The sequence below is a fragment of the Mustelus asterias genome, chromosome 11 (assembly GCF_964213995.1).
Source record: "Mustelus asterias chromosome 11, sMusAst1.hap1.1, whole genome shotgun sequence".
Classification (NCBI taxonomy): domain Eukaryota; kingdom Metazoa; phylum Chordata; class Chondrichthyes; order Carcharhiniformes; family Triakidae; genus Mustelus; species Mustelus asterias.
In genome coordinates this window covers 5,280,335-5,301,106 of record NC_135811.1, presented here as the reverse complement: position 1 = coordinate 5,301,106, position 20,772 = coordinate 5,280,335, and the positions used below count along the sequence as shown (strand labels likewise).

At 45.4% G+C, this 20,772-nt stretch overlaps 1 protein-coding gene across 1 annotated transcript in view; it reads right to left on the bottom strand.

Moving 5' to 3' along the window:
- Positions 1–7,174: 7,174 nt before the first annotated feature.
- The window catches only part of pi4k2a (phosphatidylinositol 4-kinase type 2 alpha), a 34,270-nt gene continuing 20,672 nt past the window's right edge, over positions 7,175–20,772 (bottom strand). Inside the window, exons 4-9 of the mRNA XM_078223053.1 lie at positions 20,393–20,546; positions 18,313–18,374; positions 16,282–16,381; positions 14,541–14,674; positions 12,545–12,604; positions 7,175–9,846 (exon numbers count right to left, since the gene is read on the bottom strand). Coding sequence (XP_078079179.1) covers positions 9,688–9,846; positions 12,545–12,604; positions 14,541–14,674; positions 16,282–16,381; positions 18,313–18,374; positions 20,393–20,546 — 669 coding nt within the window. The 3' untranslated portion in view covers positions 7,175–9,687. The remainder of the gene's footprint in view (positions 9,847–12,544; positions 12,605–14,540; positions 14,675–16,281; positions 16,382–18,312; positions 18,375–20,392; positions 20,547–20,772) is intronic.

Sequence of the window (20,772 nt, the reverse complement as noted above, 5' to 3'; positions counted from 1 at the left end):
AAGCTAGAGATTGTGGGTAGAGGGTAACTGGAGGGCAACTGAAAGGTTAACTTCAGATATGATTGGATTGCAACCATAGCAGTTGAGCTACTGTGGGTGTGTGAGGATGGTACAAGATGGGAGGACTGTGACCTACCAACACAATAGCAGGAGAAACAGGTCTTCCTCAACCAGTTAAATCAGTTTCTGGTGGCATTCATCTTATTGAGCCTGCTCTAACATTTTCCTCAGGGAGGCCAGCTTTACCTATGAATTACAATTCCCTGCCCCATTTGCCCACCACCCTCAAGACCCACTTGTCGACTACCCATCCCCCATTTAAACACTTAATTAAATTTACACCAGTAAATGTACCCCAGATGTCAGTCCCCTTTGTGTGAAGATATTATAGGGAGGCCATAGCCGGACTATTAATCCTGAAACTCTGCTAATGCTCCAGGGTTCAAATACCGAATTTGAATTCAATAAAAAAAAAATCTGAAATTAAGAATCTGATGACCATGAAACCATTGTCGGAAAAACCCATCTGGTTCACTAACGTACCTTTAGGGAAGGAAATCTACCATCCTTACCTGGTCAGGCCTACATGTGACTCCAGAGCTACAGAAATGTGATTGACTCTTAACTGCCCTCAGGCAATTAGGGATGGGCAATAAATGCTGGCTAGCCAGTGACCCTCGTGCCCCACAAATGAATAAAAATATGTTTTCCTGGATTCACTTTTGATCGGTATAGCACAAATTGAGAAATTGTTCTTCAAGGACTCAACACAATTACAAAGTCCACCAGTGGCTGAATCTTTCTGTGGTCGTGCTTGTAAATCTTCCAGATGAAGAGTACACTCAAGTCTGGATAACGTCACCCCTCAAATAATCAATTGCAACACGACATCCCACCACACCATCCAACACCAGCAGCACAGCATTGAGTACCATGGAGTGGGCTCCCATCACTCATTCTCCTTCACCACATTGTCAGCAATATCAAACCCCGTGTCCACTTCAAGTGGGAAATAATGTAAAGAGAGGGTTGAAACAGTCATGTTAGAAAATTTATCAAATGCTAAACAGTAGTTTGGCAGATTTATATTTGCAGAAATAATCATTTGATTCTCATTTTATATATATATATAATATTTAAATACATTACAGAGTATACAGTGCCTTATCAGAACAGTACATTACAGATTCAGTATCCAAGCAAAGAAAAGCAGTTTCAACTGGCAGAAACATTACTCTTTATACTTCCTTTGATGAGTTATGTAGGTGGTCCAATAAAGCCGAGCATTGTTACACTGAGGGCCCATGCTTGGCATATCCCTGCAGAATATTTATTAGTATTTACGTGTACTGGTCGCAGCAACTTGGGGCTTAAATGAAATTTTGTCCTTCCATTCCCTTGGTGCCATTATACTGTAGTGATGCTGGTCATAAGCAAGTCAAGTTCATTGGCAGGAGATGACTGGGAGGAGGAGCCAAAAGATGCAAATGCCATGGAGTTGAACCAATGAGGGGTGGGCGAAGGGGGAGCAATTTGGGAGGTAAAGCAATCAAGAAGTGAGTTGAAAGGAAGCCTCTTTCCTGGTCTCAGGATTTCCCGAGGAAGTGGAGGAGAAATCTCTCGTGGTCCACTGGGTGAGTTGAGACCACAGAGAGGTTCTTCACACATCAAGCCCTCCTCAGAAAGGGACTGCGAGGCCGGCGGCTTGCATTTTCTTTCCATTTTGCAGCTTAATTGGGAAATACATTCAGTCAGTCAGGAAAACCAATTCCATACCACAAGGCAAACACCAATTTTTCAATAATAAGCTCTATCATGAGTCCTCACATTGAGTCATTGACCTGGTTAATGCTGTTTGCTCAGTTGCTTGTGTAATAGGCCTTTGACTATTATACAGCCACCACAAAGTTAATGACCAAAACAAGTTGACAATTTAATTGGGAACAGGGTTGCGAGTTTTCTGTCAACTGAAGATCTGACAGCACAGTTACCTTGAAGCAAATCGCCTCACACTGGCCAACACATTTGAATTGGGTTCCATGACCAATAGAAGAGAAAACCTCAATCCTGCCAGGAGTAACATACGACCATAGAGTTTACAGAGTAAATTAAATAAAAATGTATTTAATTCCCTGCAAATCACCAGCCCCCATCCCTTCTCCCAATGGCAACATACCAGAGAACACCATTCCCCATACTAGTAAGGCACAAGAATCAATCTTAACTCCAAGGTAGCAGAAAAGCTGGCCAAAGGATCTGCACTGGAAAGGATGTGTGGGCACTGGGCAAGTACAGACCAGGGTGTCGCAGCTGGGATTTCTCCTTTCAAGCCTGCTAATACTTGGCATCAGAACCAACTAGAGAGAAATCTGGTCTGGGAGAGATAGATAGTCGGGAGCAGGAAGTTAGTGCAGGATGGAAAAAGTTATCAAAAAAACCCGGGAGCACAATACAGCTAAAATCTATCCCTCAACAAGCAGCTTGTTTTGTTGACATTGGGGTTATTAGTTGAGGAAAATCAGCTTCGCACATGCATGAGATTTCCATCTGAGATTGAGAGTCCACGACAGGATGGCACACAGTTCCATCTCCTCCCTTATCCCACGGTGAGGTCTGAAGCTGCAACTACACATGAGGAGACAAGAACACAGTGCCAGAAATAATCTCAATGGAGTATGCACAACCTTGTAGCAGCCAGGAAAGGAGAGATTGAAGACTAGCAGCTTCCGAAATGTAGAAGCAAGTGTGGGACAGAACAGGTAGGGAGTGGATCTTGGATGTGCATACCATGCACCAAATAAACAATACCCTGACAAGAGCAGGTCCCTCAAGAGTTACACTTCTAAGAAAAACTGGCCAAAATTTCGGGAAAGAGCCCTCATCAAGGGAAGTTGGGGTCTCCATCTACAACTACACTTTCCCCATCAACCCTCAAGGTGCGATTACTTCCAACAATTTCTGCTTTAGTTATTTAGCGTTTAAAAAATTAGATGGAACTTCACACCTTGCATCTTAAAGTCTTTGTTTGGTGTTAGACAAAGTTCTGGAGAAGGCAAGGGGAGGCAGGAAAAATAGACTTGGTTAATAGCTGACTGATAGTGATAAGGATTTGAACGTTAGTTAACTAAGAGCACAGGCGATCAGATTTACCTCGTGATGTTTTCGCCTGCATTCAAAGTAAACTAAACTTTACTTTGCCACAATGTCACTATTGCAAACAAAATCACCACCTCATGCTCCAGTGAATGGTCTCTTTATTTTGAAAAAGACTCAAATATATCACTGTGCAAACTCTTCCTGTAAACAGGTCACAGGTTGTGAACAAGGTTACTGGACACAAGTCTCTATTGAAATGTGTTTATCGGTGTTAACAGTTAGCTTGGAGCACGCAAAGTAGAATTCTCAAAGAAATTGGATGACAAATGAAAAGGGGCAAGTGATTTACAGAAATCCCAACATTCTCCACACTTCTGGAATCTTTCCATACAGCACTCAGGCAACAAGTCACTCCACGTGAGCGAATAGTGTGTGGAATCTTATGTCACCATGTACATAGTTATCCCGATGTGGAGATGCCGGCGTTGGATTGGGGTGAACACAGTAAGGAGTCTAATAGCACCAGGTTAAAGTCCAACAGGTTTATTTGGTAGCAAACGCCACTAGCTTTCGTAGCACTGCTCCTTCGTCAGGTGAGTGGGAGATCTGCTAACAAACAGCAAACAGGGCATATAAAGACACAAACTCAATTGAGTTTGTGTCTTTATATGCCCTGTTTGCTGGTTGTTAGCAGATCTCCCACTCACCTGACAAAGGAGCAGCGCTACGAAAGCTAATGGCATTTGCTACCAAATAAACCTGTTGGACTTTAACCTGTTGTTAGACTCCTTACATAGTTATCCCAACAGGATTTCAGAGTAAAATCATTATCTACTTGCTATTTCAAAGGGAAATCCCCGATGTGTTCCAGCCTTGCACCTATGACACTCTGCCTACCACTGCATTGCACCATAACAGTTAACTATTGCTATTCAGTTAGGAGAGGGAGGGGAAAACACAAGCTCAAAAAGGGATGGAGACAGAAACAGAGGTTACTACTGAAAAGCAACACCCAAACCACACATTCAGACTAATTCCAGTTGGGTCTAATCTTTAAAAAGACTAAAAAGGGGGAAAAAAAAGAGTCCTTCCCTCCCTTTTAAATTGCAACGGGCCAGATAGTTTACATGCAATGTTCACAAGTGAGAGAAGAGTTTGATATTTGTAAAATCTGCCAGTTTATAAAATCAACTTTTCTTCCTGTGAAATGGATCTGAACTGCTCATTAGATTCACAGGGCTGCATTTTTCCTTAACATGTTGTACTGGTGGTTGGTGGGGGGCGGCGGGTAATCAACCTCAAACGACAACAATGATGAGGATCGATTCTAGTGAGGCCTGCTAGGATGGACTCAGGCTGCAGATCAGTGTGTTCTGATACTAACACAAAAGGGGTGGAGCAAGCAGGAAAATGGCCATTGTGAAGGAAGCCACACAAAACAAGAGCAATATCAACGTGGCTTCAAAAGAGCCCGGAGTTTATATTATTGCCGTTAAGTCATTCTCCCCAGGAGAGAGTTCATTGGTTCTAGCCTCAAGTACCTTATCCTAATGGCTATGCTGCATATCTGTAAGCTCCAAGTGTTGGCAGGCTATCGGACCACAGAAGGCAGCACATCCAAACTCAACGTCCATATGCATACCATCCAGTAACCCTGGCTAGAAATTGGGTGGCAGCAGGGATTCACAGCTTTTGCCCTTTCTAGCCTGAGTTGCTTTTAAGCGCATCCCTGCCAATAACCCCAGCTTCAACTGTACTAAAATTATGTAAATGCATTACAAAATGAACTTTAAAAAAAAATCACAACTCGCTTAAAGCTTGCTAAACTTTATTATTTTCTATCCCTCCTCCAATCTCAAAATGATTAAATAATGCTGCGACTTCAGCCATTGTAAATAAACAAACCCATGGGGTAATTATGTTAAAATCAGTCTGAAATGGACCAGAATGCAGAAGTAGCAATTCACTGGATGCAATTGACCCCGACAGAGCAGATGCAGCATCTGAAAAGCCTGCCGGTCACAGGAGCCCTCTTACACACAATATAGCAGCGACTATGGGGGAGGGGATCGATCTCCTGGAACATCCACAACAACACGTGCCAACCCTGGCCACCCAGGGCAACAAATAATGCCGAGCATCGAGCCTTCCTCAGCCCATATACAGCGGGGCGGGGGGGGGGAGAGACTGGATTTAAAAAATATTCAGTATATTCAGTGTTCTAAAGGTTAGCTTAAGTGCAATTCACGAAAGAAAAACTGGTGTGCTGACTAATGATTAAGTTCAAACACCCAACAATGGTACTCTATCCAAACCTTCAGATCATTACTGCAGCTGTGACTACAAATCCAAATATTAAAAATGGGCAACTTATTTTCATGGTGGTTTGGTTTATGCAAATGTCAAACTTCTTCCATCAGGAACAAATTTCCTTCCTTTACTGTTACCCAACTCACGTCCGATGTGATAAATATTTTATGTATGTTGGTGGGGGCAGAGAGGGGGGAGGGGTGTTTTTAAAAAAAAAAAAATGTTTTACTCCATCCATATCAAGTTACAAAGCCAATACTCAGAATGGACCGGGCAAACCCAAATCCATTCCTTGCCTGCCGACACTTTAAACGTTGGTCGGTACATATACCGGAATACATCCTCTTTCAACTGCAACAAGCCATTTATCCACTCCCCACCAGTTGGTATAAAACTCAAAATCATTCTCCCCAGACCCCGTCCAGAATTTGGGTGGATGAAATCTATAACGGTACCAGTGGGGACCCTGCACACATCAAGGTGAATGCAGGGGTAAATATTACAGGCCTAATATCCAGTGGTGATAACTCAGAGCAAAACAAGTGAACAGAAATACAGAGGTTAGCACACAAGTTAACTGGCCAAGGAACCCAGGCCACGCACAAAGGATCCCGCTGCAAGATATCTGATATTTAAATATTAAGACAGAATGGATCTCGATGTTCAAGAGAACACTGCCAGCTTACTGGGCTAAATTACCTCCCTGTTAATCCCTGGCAGTGACCCACTCAAACACATGCGGCTGTTAGAGGGACAGGCAATATTCGCCACTGTACTCATTCTAGTCAATCACGCAAGATCAAACAGGTTTGCCTCTCTCCACCAGTAAACTATGATACATAGGGACATGTCCAGACTCTCTACTAGGAGGAGGTATTGTTTCTCACCGCAGGTCTCCCATTTTTTCTGCACAGCACCATGCTGATCTGGCACCTCCAAAAATACTGCCAAAGACCACCATGGAGCCAACAGCATAGGCCACTCTCATTCCCACCCACTATTCTCATTAAAAAACTTCCCTTTGGGAAGCTGGTAATGATCTAAACCCAAACCCAATGATGCTGCAGTTTCTCTTCTTAAAGTGATCACGTGCACAAAGTGGAGGCTGACCAGCATTTCCTACAATGGCTGGTTTCCCATTCACACATCCACAAGTAAATCACTTTGCTTGTTAAAAATTCTCCCACTTAGAGTTTTAGGCTGAACAAAGGACGACACCCTCCCCGCCGCCCCACGACCGGGCCGCACCCTCCCAGCCGCCCCACGACCGGGCCGCACCCTCCCAGCCGCCCCACGACCGGGCCGCACCCTCCCCGCCGCCCCACGACCGGGCCGCACCCTCCCAGCCGCCCCACGACCGGGCCGCACCCTCCCCACTGCCGCGTGACTGGGCCGCACCCTCCCCACCATCCCACGACTGGGCCGCACCTTCCCCACCGCCCCGCGAACGGGCCGCACCCTCCCCACTGCCGCGTGACTGGGCCACACCATCCCCACCATCCCACGACCGGGCCGCACCCTCCCCACTGCCCCGTGACTGGACCGCATCCTCTCCACTGCCCCGTGACCGTGACGCACCCTCCCCACCGCCCCGTGACCGTGACGCACCCTCCCCACCGCCCCGTGACCGTGACGCACCCTCTCCACCGTCCCGTGACGCACCCTCCCCACCGTCCCGTGACGCACCCTCCCCACCGTCCCGTGACGCACCCTCCCCACCGTCCCGTGACGCACCCTCCCCACCGTCCCGTGACGCACCCTCCCCACCGTCCCGTGACGCACTCTCCCCACCGTCCCGCGACCAGGTTGCATCCTCCCCATTGCCACACGACCGTGACGCACCCTCCCCACTGCCCCGTGACTTAACAACACCCCCCCCCATCCCGTGGCTGGGACTGGGAAACATCCTGGTGCTTGCACCTGCAACTCTGGACTGAGCAGGGAGTTGTCCATACTCTGCTACTAGCCTGCAGTACTATGGATCATTGCAGTCACTCTCTAATGAGTCAGTGACAGAGGCCAGTAACTGCATTGAACACAATTCAATGGAAAAAATTGTTTAAAATGGTTCATTTATCACTTAAAAATGAAGAGCTTGTGTTCTAACTTACCAGCATAGATAGCCTGCCTTCTGTCAGCAACCCAAGTCAACTCTGAAGTTAATTCACCCACAGAACGAGTTCATAAGGCCTTCCCCAATTGGGTTTAGTGCAAAGACCATCTCAATACTCAAGGGTCTCAGTTTGAACAACAACTTGTAGGGGCGTATCAGGTACCACCTTTACATCTCCCTATCTCCATCTTCTAAACCGCAGCTCCAGCCAAGACTGATCGAGGCTGAGGCCTACTTGGCAGAAAGGGTGGGCCCCACCTGGTTCCAGATCACCCAGTGTCATGATTACACTTGGAAGGCAGGGGAATAGACAACAGACACCATAAAGGTCACCACCACTGCTACCTTAATCTCACAAATGAGGTTCAGCCACAATTGTTCAACCTAATCAGGAACAAAAGTGGGCCTATAGATTTACAGATTTAGTTTCAGTGGCACACAGATTAGCTCCATGTTAACCGTAGCTTAAAAAAAACATAACGCGAGTTTTCACCTCCCCTCATAGCTCATTGGTCACTAAAAGCTACAACTCCTGGCACGTTACTTTTACCATTGCAGTTTTACACAGAGGCTTTGGACTAAATTAAACCTTGCAGTATGGAATAGGCATCAGCAGACAGACAGTTGTCCATTTAAGAGACACAGGACCTAGGAGGGGTATAGCGGGTTTTGAATGCGTGGTATTTTGAGGTGTTCTCTTCCCCTGCTCCCTATACACCCACTCTCCCTCCCAGATGTCAGGCTCTCACCTCAGGGGCCTGTTTGAAAGCAGCAAGGGCAGGGAACTGGGGTAAAGGTACTAATCTGAAAAAAATAGACGGCTAAGGGGAAGGGACTAGGCTTCTCGCCCAGTAAAATCCCACTTGTTTTGCTTATCCCACAGGTTCTCAACTGGTTGAGATTGGGGAAAGTGAAAATAAATCAGGTTAACCTGACGAGCAGGGAAAGAGGAATGCAGGAACAGTCCGAATCTGCATCTATTGAGCAGACCTGTGCGTCTTAGCAAGGTGCCATGGATTAGTGCTGGGTGAATGAGTACAGAGGGCAGGTACTGAGACCCTCGTACAAAGATTTTACATTAACCATTATTTTGGCTTTTTAAATAAACATGCTGTATTGGCTTCTGATCACAGTTACAGGCTATGTCTCGTTCACAATTAGCTGGGCTATGTAGCTTCACAGTCCTTGCACATGCAGACCCTTTCCCCTGCCCCCTCCAGAACATGGGCTATGTAAAAATAGTGGGAGGCTGGGGAGAGTGGCGGGGGGGGGGGAAGAAGAGTTTCAGTACCAGCCACGCCTGTGTTTTATATATAGAACTCTAAATTCATGCTGCAGTTTGAAGGAAAAAGGGTCCAAGTCAGTGATTTTGAGAAATATTTTGGTCCAGCTAATGTTCACACCAACACTGGCTGTGCTGAGTACATAGGGAAGGGTGGTTGGGTAGAGAGGGCTTATATTATCTTATTTAACTTCCTCTTTTCCATTCCCCCCTTTCCACAGCTGAAACTCGAGGCTAGTGATACCTTTTTCCAGAGATTCTCTTCTCAAACAATAATTTTTGTCGTTGCAGTGTTATATATTTTTCCTCTTTAAAAACACAGACTGCAAAACGGGCTTGAAAGAAACATGATCGGATTGGATTATTCCAGCACCCTCCATAACCACAGTTCACTGTGAAGTGCACCTGGCTGCAATTTGAACCAAAACCATTTCAGTGCAAAAAAATCCAGTTTTGGGGGTAAGGTGGCTAAGAAGGGGTTAATACAGATGAAGGCAGCCTGTACCGTGCGTCAGTTCTGTGACAGCAGCCATTAGAGTCCATTGACGGGAGGGCAGCCAAGCATCTGATGGAGCGAGTGCGTGGAGACAACTGTCGGAGCGAAAAGAATAATCAAAAGTGTTGGGGGCGCGCGGGAATTAAGTGCAAATCATCCAGTAGAATCCCCCTCGCACACTGTTTCTTACTGATGTAGTGAAGTCTTGTGCAATAATCATACACGTAGGATAAAACACGAAACAAGCTTCTCTCTCTCTCTCATTCTAGCTATGACAAGTCCACGGAGTTCTCATCATTGAGAGGAGGCGGCAGCCCAACATTATCAGGCTATTCAACCAGCTAGCTGTTCATGGGGGTGGCATTCTCTCTCTCTCCGCATCCAGTTACGCTACCACCATGTAAAAAACGGCTTTCTGCTCTGGAAGCTCTGTGTGTACAAGTCACTGCTGCGATGGTGGCTTCGAGTTGTTTCCACGATGACAGGTGGGATCTGAATGAGCATCAGAGGTGACTTCCCATCCTTCAAGGCCTGCGTGAGATTTAGGATCTTGGGATTGAGGTAGGTGGTGAGGTTGGGGGTTTGCAGGGGTTGCAGTGTTGGAGGGAAGAGAGATAAGGAACAAATTAGCAAACAAATATTTTACGATGACATTCAATCAGACATAAGACTGGAGATTAATCACAGGGCTGATTCAGTGTCTGTTAGCTCCTCAAACAGTTCAAGGGAAGGAGAGAGAAGCAGAATGTTTTATCACCTGCCCCCACTGTGAGCCTAACTTGCTGTGATACAAGTTTACCAGCAGACCTTCATTACCTCATCCATGTGGCAATTCATCCTGGGCCAGACTAGAGAGACATGCAGTGAAAGCTTATTCAACTGTTCAAAGGGAACAGGCGTTGGAGCTTTGACCCAGTAGCCACTTGAAGCAAATCTAGAGTGTCCAGATAGTATGAGTGTTCTGGGGCAATTTGACCATCAAATGCATCAGCCAAGCCTCACCCACACCCTTCCCCCTGACAACCTTTACACCGTGTATATTTTCACCAGCATCAAGGGCAAAATTGGAAAGATGGCGATGACTATTTAACTCCCTAGCTCTGAGGCACATGAGTGAATGGATGCTGGATGGCATTTGACTTTCCAAATGTCCCATTACTACTTCCTTAATAATGGATTCCAACCATTTCCCAACAACAGATGTTAAACTAACGGTCTGTAGTTTTCCACTTTTTGAACAGAGGTGTTACATTAGCCTTTTTCCCAACCTTGCCAGAGTCCAGGGAATTTTGGAACCTTATAACCAATGCTTCCATTATCTCTGCTGCCACTTGAAGTCTATCCCATTTAGCACAGTGGCAGTACCCCACAACACGATGGACTTCATCCATTGTGGTTACTCGCATCAGTACTGTTATGGACAGATGCATCTGTGAAAGGTAGATTTTTCCCTCTTGTTGGTTCCCTCACCACCTCATTGCAGACCCAGTCTAGCAACCATGTCCTTTAGAACTTGGCCTGGTCAATCAATAGTGGTATGATCGAGCCAGTCTTGGTGATGGATCCTGAAGTCCCCACCCAGAGTATGCTCTGAGTCCTTGCCACTCTCAGTGCTTCAACTGTGTTCAACATGGAGGAGTACTGATTCATCAGCTGAGGCGGTGGGCAGTGGTAACCAGCAGGAGGTTTCCTTGATGTCATGAAACTTCATGGGGTCTGGGGTCAATGTTGAGGACTCAGAGAACAACTCACTCCCGATTGCCACCTCGAGTGAATCTGTCCTCCCAGTGGGACAGGACATGCCAAGGATAGTGATGGTGGCGTCCAGGACATTGTACGGTATGGTTTGGTATGACGATGTCAGGCTGTTCTTTGACTAGTTTGTGGGACAGAACTCCCAGTGTTAGCAGCAGCCCCAGATGTTGGGGAGGAGGATTTTGCAGGATGGACAGGGCTGGGTTCCCATTGCCATTTCTGGTGCCTATGTCTATCCGAGGCGGTCAGGTTACTTTTCTGACCACCAGACCAGTCCATTGATATCTTCCTGCAGTATACAAAGGTTTCGTATCAACCAAAAGGACAACCATCAGCAAACTTTTTAATCAGGCACAACTCTAAATCATCAATGTTCATTTATATTTCCAGAATCTTTGTGGACAAACTGAAGTAAAATTCTCAAAGTGTCATGGTGGGATTTGAACTCCTCCTCTGGATTAATACAGGCCTCTTGATTAGCAATAATATAACTACCACTCCACCTTATAGTTGGAAAGTATGAGCGCAAATGATAATAGCTTCCAGCCTCATCCACAGAAAACACACACGGGAAAGGTCCCTGAAGGCCCCGCTCACGCAATCCATCTGAGCAAGGGGCTGAAAGGAAGGGGCAAGTGTGAACCATCCCCCACCAGTGCATGACCAGAGGACAGCGCACGGTTTGAACTCTCACTTTGAATTGACTGTCTTCATGGTTCACAGCAGCTGAACAGAGGACTCACACTGAGGGAAGGGGAAAGAGGTGGCAGCGATAAGGCCATAGACTGAACTCCATAATTCATCAATCCACAGGGATACACTAATTGGGACACAATATACAGAGCCCATCTAGGAAATTTCTGATTTTCAATATCTAGCAGAGGTTTAGAAAGGAAGTCAAATTGCACTGGCAAACCATGATCAAATTGGAAAACAGGCACTTGGTAGTACAGGACTTGAATCTTGCTGAAAAGTGAGACATGTTACCAAAGCTTCTCATCTTGTATTCATCAGGACAAACACAAGAATTACCAAATTTCAAACAATCATAAAAACTTATACTGCAGGAGAAAAGGCTGATTGGTTGACGTGTTGCCATGGAGAGAGCAATGGGGTATTATAGGTTCCCCTTTCCCCAGCCCCCGAGTAATGAACATGTTTCTTTTGTTTGTTGAGAACAGGTTTCTGCTTATGGATGTATGGTACTTCCATCAATAAGCCATACTACGAGCTTGACTCGTTAACTGAGCTGATTTGCGTAGCTACACTCATTTTTGCATTTGTCCTAATGAGCGCAAGATGAAAAAGCTTTGGCAATATGTCTTTCTCTTCAGTGATATTTATCAGGAAAAGGCAGTTAAAACCCCATCCTCTCACCATTCTCCCCAAACCCCCTTGCTCCCTCTACACCGGCTGCCTTTGGCACGGCTGTTCTGGCAAACTTTCTTCATGAACAGCCCACATGAAATCCCAGCAGGTACTAGCAGCTCACCTGTCCTCTCATGACGGATATCTGTTTGTAGAACTGCCCCCGATCAAATCCTGGATCTTTCTGCAAAGGAAATACATCATATTTTAACCCCGATGCCCTTGGACCCAACCACGAATGCAATGAAATTCACTGCCAAAAAATGACCCCCAACTGGGATTCAAAGAATCCCACTGAGCAACACCGATTAAAACAATCCAGTGCATGGTGGATGACAGCAGCTTTGGACTCTGCTGTGAAGCCTCCACAGTTCATTAGCTGGCAAGAAACCATGTAGGAAAAGGCTGCAGACAGGAACCAGCAACCAGGGAACCTCAGCAAAGGGAAAACAAATTAATGCAGCACACTGCCACTCCAATTAGGCAGGCAAGGTGTAGCTAATGCTGCCACTCTCCCATGTTGCTGCTGTGATACTAGATTCCACTCAAATTGGGGGAGTGGATTGTAGACAACCACAAGTTACATCAGTGGGGACAGGGAAGGACTACTTTTGCAACTCAAAACGTGCACAGCCAGTCTGCCTCAGGGAACACCGAGTAAGAAGTCCACATGCCTAACGCGGACTAATTTCTATCTGTGTTTAGGTTCTACAGTTCTCTCTAATCATCTCCAACTTTTAAACTGAGATAAGGGGAAATGCGTAAGGGAGATGTGGGGGGCGGGGGGGGGGGGGGGGTTTTCACGCAGAGAGTGGTGGGTGCCTGGAACGCGCTGCCAGAGGTGGTGGAAGCAGGCACATTAGCAACATTTAAGAGGCAGCTGGATGGATACATGAATAGGGAGGGAATAGAGGTACACAGACTGAGTCCGGGCAGAAAGGCTTTTTTAAAGTTTAGTTCGGGCATGATCGGCGCAGGTTTGGGGGGCTGAAGGGCCTGTTCCTGTGCTGTACTGTTCTATGTTCCTATAACCAACGATACTATCTGTTGGTGACATAGTTGCACTGTAGGGTTGCCAACGTAAGGCTGGGAGGTTTGCGAGGGAGGAGCCATGTAAACTAATAACAATGTTGTCAAAATCAAGATTTCTTGAACTCATCACCATAAACTCTTATTACCAAGGGCAGACCAACTAACCCGGGTATTATATAGTTCAAAATGTAGCCATCATTTATCTCACTTTGATCTATATTCAAAGAAAGAACAAAGAAAATTACAGCACAGGAACAGGCCCTTCAGCCCTCCAAGCCTGCACCGACCATGCTGCCCGACTGAACTAAAGCCTCCTATCCTTCCGGGGCCCATATCCCTCGATTCCCATCCTATTCATGTATTTGTCAAGATGCCCCTTAAAAGTCGCTATCGTATCTGCTTCCACTACCTCCCCCGTTCCAGGCATCCACCACCCTCTGTGTAAAAAAACTTGCCTCGTATATCTCCTTTAAAACTTGCCCCTCGCGCCTTAAACCTGTGCCCCCTAGTAATTGACTCTTCCACCCTGGGAAAAAGCTTCTGAATATCCACTCTGTCCATACCCCCATAATCTTGTAGACTTCTATCAGGTCGCCCCTCAACCTCCGTTTTTCTAGTGAGAACAAACCAAGTTTCTCCAACCTATCCTCACAGCTAAAGCCCTCCATGATCTGACAGAATTGTTTATATTGCAGCCTTTATTTCTTACCCATTCTTCAAATGGGCACTGAAAATTTCAGTGTCACTCGATACCAAAATCTTAGCCTTTTTAAATATCCGTTCATGGGATGAGTGCGCGGCCGGCAAGGCCAACATTTAATACCCAACTCCAATTCCCCTTAATGTGATTCAGCCACTCTCTTGAATAGCTGCAACCAATGGTGGAGATACACCCACATTGGCTAGCTAGACCTCTCTTTCTTTCTGCATCTTCCCAAGAGAGTATGATGCTGAGTGCCTGTACCTCATTTACTCAGCCACAGTACATAACTGGTTGCTCCTCCACAGTCCTACTCCCTACTGAACAGAACCCACTCTGATCATAGTGACTGCAAATAATGAAACAGGCTCACAAGCTGCTGACTAACCTTGAAGAGCTCGTAAAGATCCTCTTCTAAATCCTTTACAAAGTTTGGGTCGGAAATCTTGGGAAGAACAAGATCCTTAATTTCTTGGGAGAATGGTATCTTCGCTTGAGGGAGCCACGCCCAGTAAAAAGGATCTGTAAAAAATAAAAATGCTGTCTATAAAATCGGTTTCCAATTTCCTGCAAGTGTACTCTTGTATTTATTTACGTGACTATGGGAGGCCACCAATATCCCAGCAGTCCCATGCTCAACAGATGCCCACTAGTTAATAACCTGCAGGATTTGAAGTCACCCGTCTCTTCCCTAGCCTAGGCCAAAAACTTTGGCAAATTATGGTGACTACCGCAGCTATTTCCTCATTTTACCACTGTCACTATTTTGGGAACACAGTAAGAAGTCTCAACACCAGGTTAAAGTCCAACAGGTTTATTTGGTAGCAAATACCATAAGCTTTCGGAGCGCTGCTCCTTCGTCAGATGGAGTGGAAATGTGCTCTCAAACATCATGACTATTTTGGGAAACATACTTTTAGTCCCATTAACTAACCCTCTCAATTCCCCTTCAAAACACTCATCGCAGATCCGCAGGCAGCCTAGCAATTAACATTAGAAACCCCTTGTTATTCTCCCTTTATGTTCACTGTATATGACACATTCACACCTTCAATATCTCACATTTAATCTGCGCCATGTTTATAATGTCAGAAAATATTTCCACCTCATGGCCAAAAATTCCATTGTCAAAATTCCAGGAAAGATTTGGATGAAGTTCACCTGCTCCAGGAGGGTGTTGTTCAGAACAGCATGCCCCTTTGGAGCTAACTCATCAGGGCCAGCTGTTCCCATCTATTATCCCCAATCTTCCATACATCCTTTAACATTCATCCTCTCCGATCGCTTACCTAATCACCTTTTGATGAAACGAAAGGGATACATATAGCAAGATGCTGTACTTGACAGAGGAATTCTGAGCACAGCAAAATTGCAAATGGCAACAAGGCGAACAGCAAGTTCAAGTGTACTTGGTTGAGGGAGGAATGTTGGCCACGACACTGAAAACTTTGAAAGCACTAAATGAAATCATTAACATCCACGTGAACAGGCAAACAAGGTCTCCGGTTAATATCACACTGAAAGACCAGGAGGGTTAAGATTTGGAGTTCACTGCTGAAAGCTGCAATGGAATCAGCAACCACAGGAACTTTCAGAGGGCAATGAATCTGAACTTGCAGAGGACTAATTTGCAGTGTTATGGGGAAAACGGTGATGAGCGAGGCTAATTGGATAGTTCAAGGAGCTGGCAGACAAGACAAGCTGAATGGCCTCCTCCTGTGCTGTCAGATTCTCTAACTCCCCAGCAGTATCTATAACAAGTCTACGTGTGAGGTTGAGTTCTGGAGAGTTCCTTGAATTTTCAATCACTGACTCAAAGGCAAGAGTCATACCACTGAGCCAAGTCAACACAACAAGAAATGATCACTTGGCTTCAGCAACTGTCTCTGGCAATGAATCCATTTTCTAATAATCCACCTCATGAAATCTTTCAATGTTTAACTTTGGTCAAGAGTTCTGAACTGCAGTCTCAAGGCCACACCTGACATGTTCCAATTCCCACATGCCTGTTTGATCGGTTGCTATTTGCTACATCAATTTCAAAACCCCAAATCAAACATGAGATCTTAAAATCAGTGAGAGCTTCGAGAAAATTCTGCTTTGTAACAGGACTGAATTTCAATACTCACAAGCCCGCCACGAGTCTGGGTGTTTCAGAGGGAATGCCAAACCGTTGTCTATTGCTGCGATCTTTATAACAGGCTCCTTCACTACAACCCAGTCAGCATCCTGCAAGAAAATACACAACTGAAATTTTATGAATTCCAAATGCCCATATGTTAATAGGTGCAAGATTTTCAATACAAAACTGGTTAAATCCATTCTGACTTGCATTTACAAAGATTCAATCATAATAGGCCATGAGTATCAGTGCTACAGAGAACAGCGAGAGGTTGGACTCTAGGTGGATGTTGAACTGGCTGATCTCAGGTGAAGCAATGATAAAGAGCAGTACAATCTGCATCAGAACCCTGGCTGTGGAGAGCAAAGAAAAATCTGCATGGGTTCCCACACCTGATCGTTATCTGGAGGCTACAGAAAGTACAATTATTAGGATACCAGGTAGAGAGGAGGCCAACCCTGTTTGCAATGGCCACATCCGACCACCTCGATACAAACCGACACTCCACCTAGACCTATACAAGTATGGTCACTTCTGCCCTGTGGTGGAGGAGAGTAAAGTAAAGTATATTTATTTATTGGTCACAAGTAAGGCTTACATTAACACTGCAAAGAAGTTACTGTGAAATTCCCCTAGTCGTCACACTCCAATGTCTGTTCAGGTCAATGCACCTAACCAGCACGTCTTTCAGACTGTGGGAGGAAACCGGAGCACCCGGAGGAAACCCATGCAGACACGGGGAGAAGGTGCAAACGCCACACTGACAGTGACCTAAGACGGGAATCGAACTCGGGTCCCTGGCGCTGTGAGGCAGCAGTGCTAACCACTGCGCCACCGTGCTGACTGTAACTGCAGTCATTTCAAATAACCTTGGACAGTTCTAATATCACAAATCTAATGTTCCCTACTGCAAAACCAAGAGCAAAAGTCACAGAGATGATGTAAAAGCCTGTTAGCTAAGTTTAAAACCGAGGTTTGAAGAAATCAGAAGCACGGAGAGACACAGTCAAAATCAACTGACTGCAAGGCAGCATTCTCACCATGACTGCATCTTACTCAATCTGTGTTGACTGAGTATTTAACCCTGAATAAACATTGAGGTTTTTGACTCATGTTTCAAATGTATTAATTCTCGGTGCTTAGCTTAGGCACAAGAATACAGCTTTGTTTTTATATATATATATTAGAGACATTCCCAATGATGCCATTCCACGTGAACAAAATCTGTGAGCAGTATAAAGAATGAGGAAGAAGCTGGAGAAATTGGCGTACTGAAAACTCAAAGGATGAAACTGATGCACAAGGAAATACCCCCCAAAAATAGAATACAGAAGTTAGAAGTTTATTTATTAGTCACAACTAGGCTTACATTAACCTTGCAGTGAAGTTACTGTGAAAATCCCCTAATCGCCACACTCCGGCGCCTGTTCGGGTACACCGAGGGAGAATTTAGCATGGCCAATGCACCTAACCAGGCCATTTTTCAGATTGTGGAAGGAAACCAGAGCACCCGGAGGAAACCCACGCAGACACGGCACAGACAGTGACCCAAGCCAGGAATCGAACCCGAGTCCCTGGTGCTGTGAGGCAGCAGTGCTAACCAGTGTGCCACCAAGCCGCCCCCACATTGTGCACAGGTACACAAGGAACTGAGGATCCCCAGTTAGCAGGACAGACTCCCTCCTTTCACTGCCTTTAGTCAATATTTGCTGAGGGAGAGTTAATTCCTTTCTCAAAAGTTAGGCTTATTTCTCCATTACCTCCCCCAGTACCCCACCTCCCTCTCCACTTAAATTCACTGGTTTGGCCGCCTGAATTTCACAAGACTCGAGGTTCTGGAAGGTTTCCTAGCATGGTTTCCTCATCAGTGTACAATCCCCAAATTAAAAATGACATTAACAGAAATATCCATCCATTAAAGGGAATGTGGATTTGAAGGTGAGTGCTATGCACAGTCCTATTGTATGCACTCATATTGCACACAAGAGACAAAAACAATTGGTTCCAAATAGTTTTGACATGAAACAATTCTACTGACCTTTGAGCTGGCACTATCCATAGGGCAGTCGTATTTGATCAACCAATTATCATTACCTCGATCTATGGAAAGAATAAACCGGAGATGAAATGTTTGCTCAACAGCTCCCCCTAAGGGCCCTCCTGCCACAATTTCCACTTTGTTCTGAACTCCACCACAACCACTGAGGCCAACTGAATCAACTCTCTCCAAACGGAGATCAGTTAGAAACACAGAAACTAGGAGTAGGCCATTCAGCCCTTCAAATTCAATATTCTGATCCCCCTTATGCCAATATCCCATAGAAATACACTCTGGAACCAGGGCTTCCAAGGTTTGTCTGGCTCAGTGCCATCCTGGGCTCAAACATTTATGATGTGGAGATGCCGGCGTTGGACTGGGGTAAGCACAGGAAGCACTTCTCAAACACTTACCCAGAGCTATTTGGAGAAAGAATTCTCTTTTTGGATGTCATGAGAAAACTTCTGGATACCTTCATCATCATCAATATTATGCATTCCCATGCCAGAGTCCAACACATTTACATAAAGGGTGTCAGTGCGGGTCCCTGGGAGTGAACACTGCTATCCACAATACTACAATCCCACATTTACCAATTTATGCCCAATCACCCGTATCCTAACCATCTTCCCACTCTCAGATATATTTGTCAACAACATTTGCCCCAATCTTTATCGAGAAGGAAACAGCCCACTTGATCTGGAGAGAGAACTGGAGGATGCTTCAGAGGTAAAGTACATATCATTACCAGCACAGCTGTACAGCCTGAAGGTGAATAAATCTTAGGGGTTGGATGAGATACATTCAAGAATTTTTAAGCAAACGAGGAAAGGAACCGCAGGCACGAAAACAGAAAATGCTGGAAAATCTCCGCAGGTCTGACAGCATCTGTGGAGAGGGTCATCTAGACTCGGAACGTTGGCTCTGTTCTCTCTCAGTAAGAAGTTTAACAACACCAGGTTAAAGTCCAACAGGTTTATTTGGTAGCAAAAGCCACACAAGCTTTCGGAGCTCCAAGCCCCTTCTTCAGGTGAGTGGGAATTCTGTTCACAAACAGAATTCCCACTCACCTGAAGAAGGGGCTTGGAGCTCCGAAAGCTTGTGTGGCTTTTGCTACCAAATAAACCTGTTGGACTTTAACCTGTTGTTAAACTTCTTACTGTGTTTACCCCAGTCCAACGCCGGCATCTCCACATCTATTCTCTCTCCACAGACGCTGTCAGACCTGCTAAGATTTTCCAGCATTTTCTGTTTTGTTTCAGGTTCCAGCATCTGCAGTATTTGGCTTCTATATTAAAGGAATAGCAGGAACTCAGACACAGAACATTCAATACTTATTTTTAAAGAAATTACTAAAAGGTAATTACAGACCAGCCAGTTAATGCTCATTTGGAGTAAAGAAATGGAAAACCCCATCAAAGATGAGAGGAAGGCAGCTTGTTGACCTGCATCCCACATGTGAGCAGTGAGTCCAATGCCTGCAGTGAAGCCCAATTTCTTAGAGGAATCCTGGAACATATATTAGATCTGTAATTGAAAGGGGCAAAACATTTGTTAAGCAGCCACCACGTTCTTGGGGAACAGGTAACAGCTCTGTGAAAATGGTCAACCTCGCTCCCCGAATTTCCATCTGCAGAGTGTTGATCTGTCTCTTGCAGATGCTGGTCACTCTACCAGCATGCCCAACTGGCCTTTTCAGGCCGAAATCTCCTTTCACCAATCCCAGTTACCCTCCCGTCCGATCTACAGGTGTTTGCTACACTTCTGAATGGTCGGGGGAGGGGGCGAAAATAGGGATCAAATACAGTGAGTCCAATGCAACTCAGTAACAGGTGACTGCTTCCTCTGCCTTTGACCATGAGAGGACAGCAGCCTCAAAGCTTCTAATGGGCAAGAACAGAAATGCCAATCAAGAAGGGCAAAGTGCTGCGTAGTCATGTGTGCACGCACTCAGAGAATGTGTCTTTGACAAGGTACCAGAAGTAAGAGAGTCAGTGCCTTTGTTGGCGTTTAACGCCCAGAAAGGGGTTAATGTCTTCAGAAGAGGAGAGGAAGTTGACATAAGTCACACAATACTGGCCTGTGTTCCTGATGATGTAATCCAGAACCACAAGCCGCTCAAACTGCAATTGCAGCTGCCGACTGGTCTTCTCAGGTAAAGGCTCCGCCTCAAACCTCCGCAACCAATAATCTGCATCTTTATAACCTTCCACAAACAACTGGAAGGAACCGACCTAGAAAGAGGGGAAGACAGAATTAATTTTATCCTGCTTCTAGGCTGGGCAATCTCTTTCATCAGCCGCTTGCTGCGGTTATCCATTAGAAACTAATTCCGTCCTATGGAGATGCAGGAAGAAAAATGCAAAAGACAGAGTTTACGCTCAAAGTAATTATAAAGCAACTTTGAGGTCTTATCTATCGAAAAAAGCTGGCTGAAGAAGGATGAAACAATTTGATAGG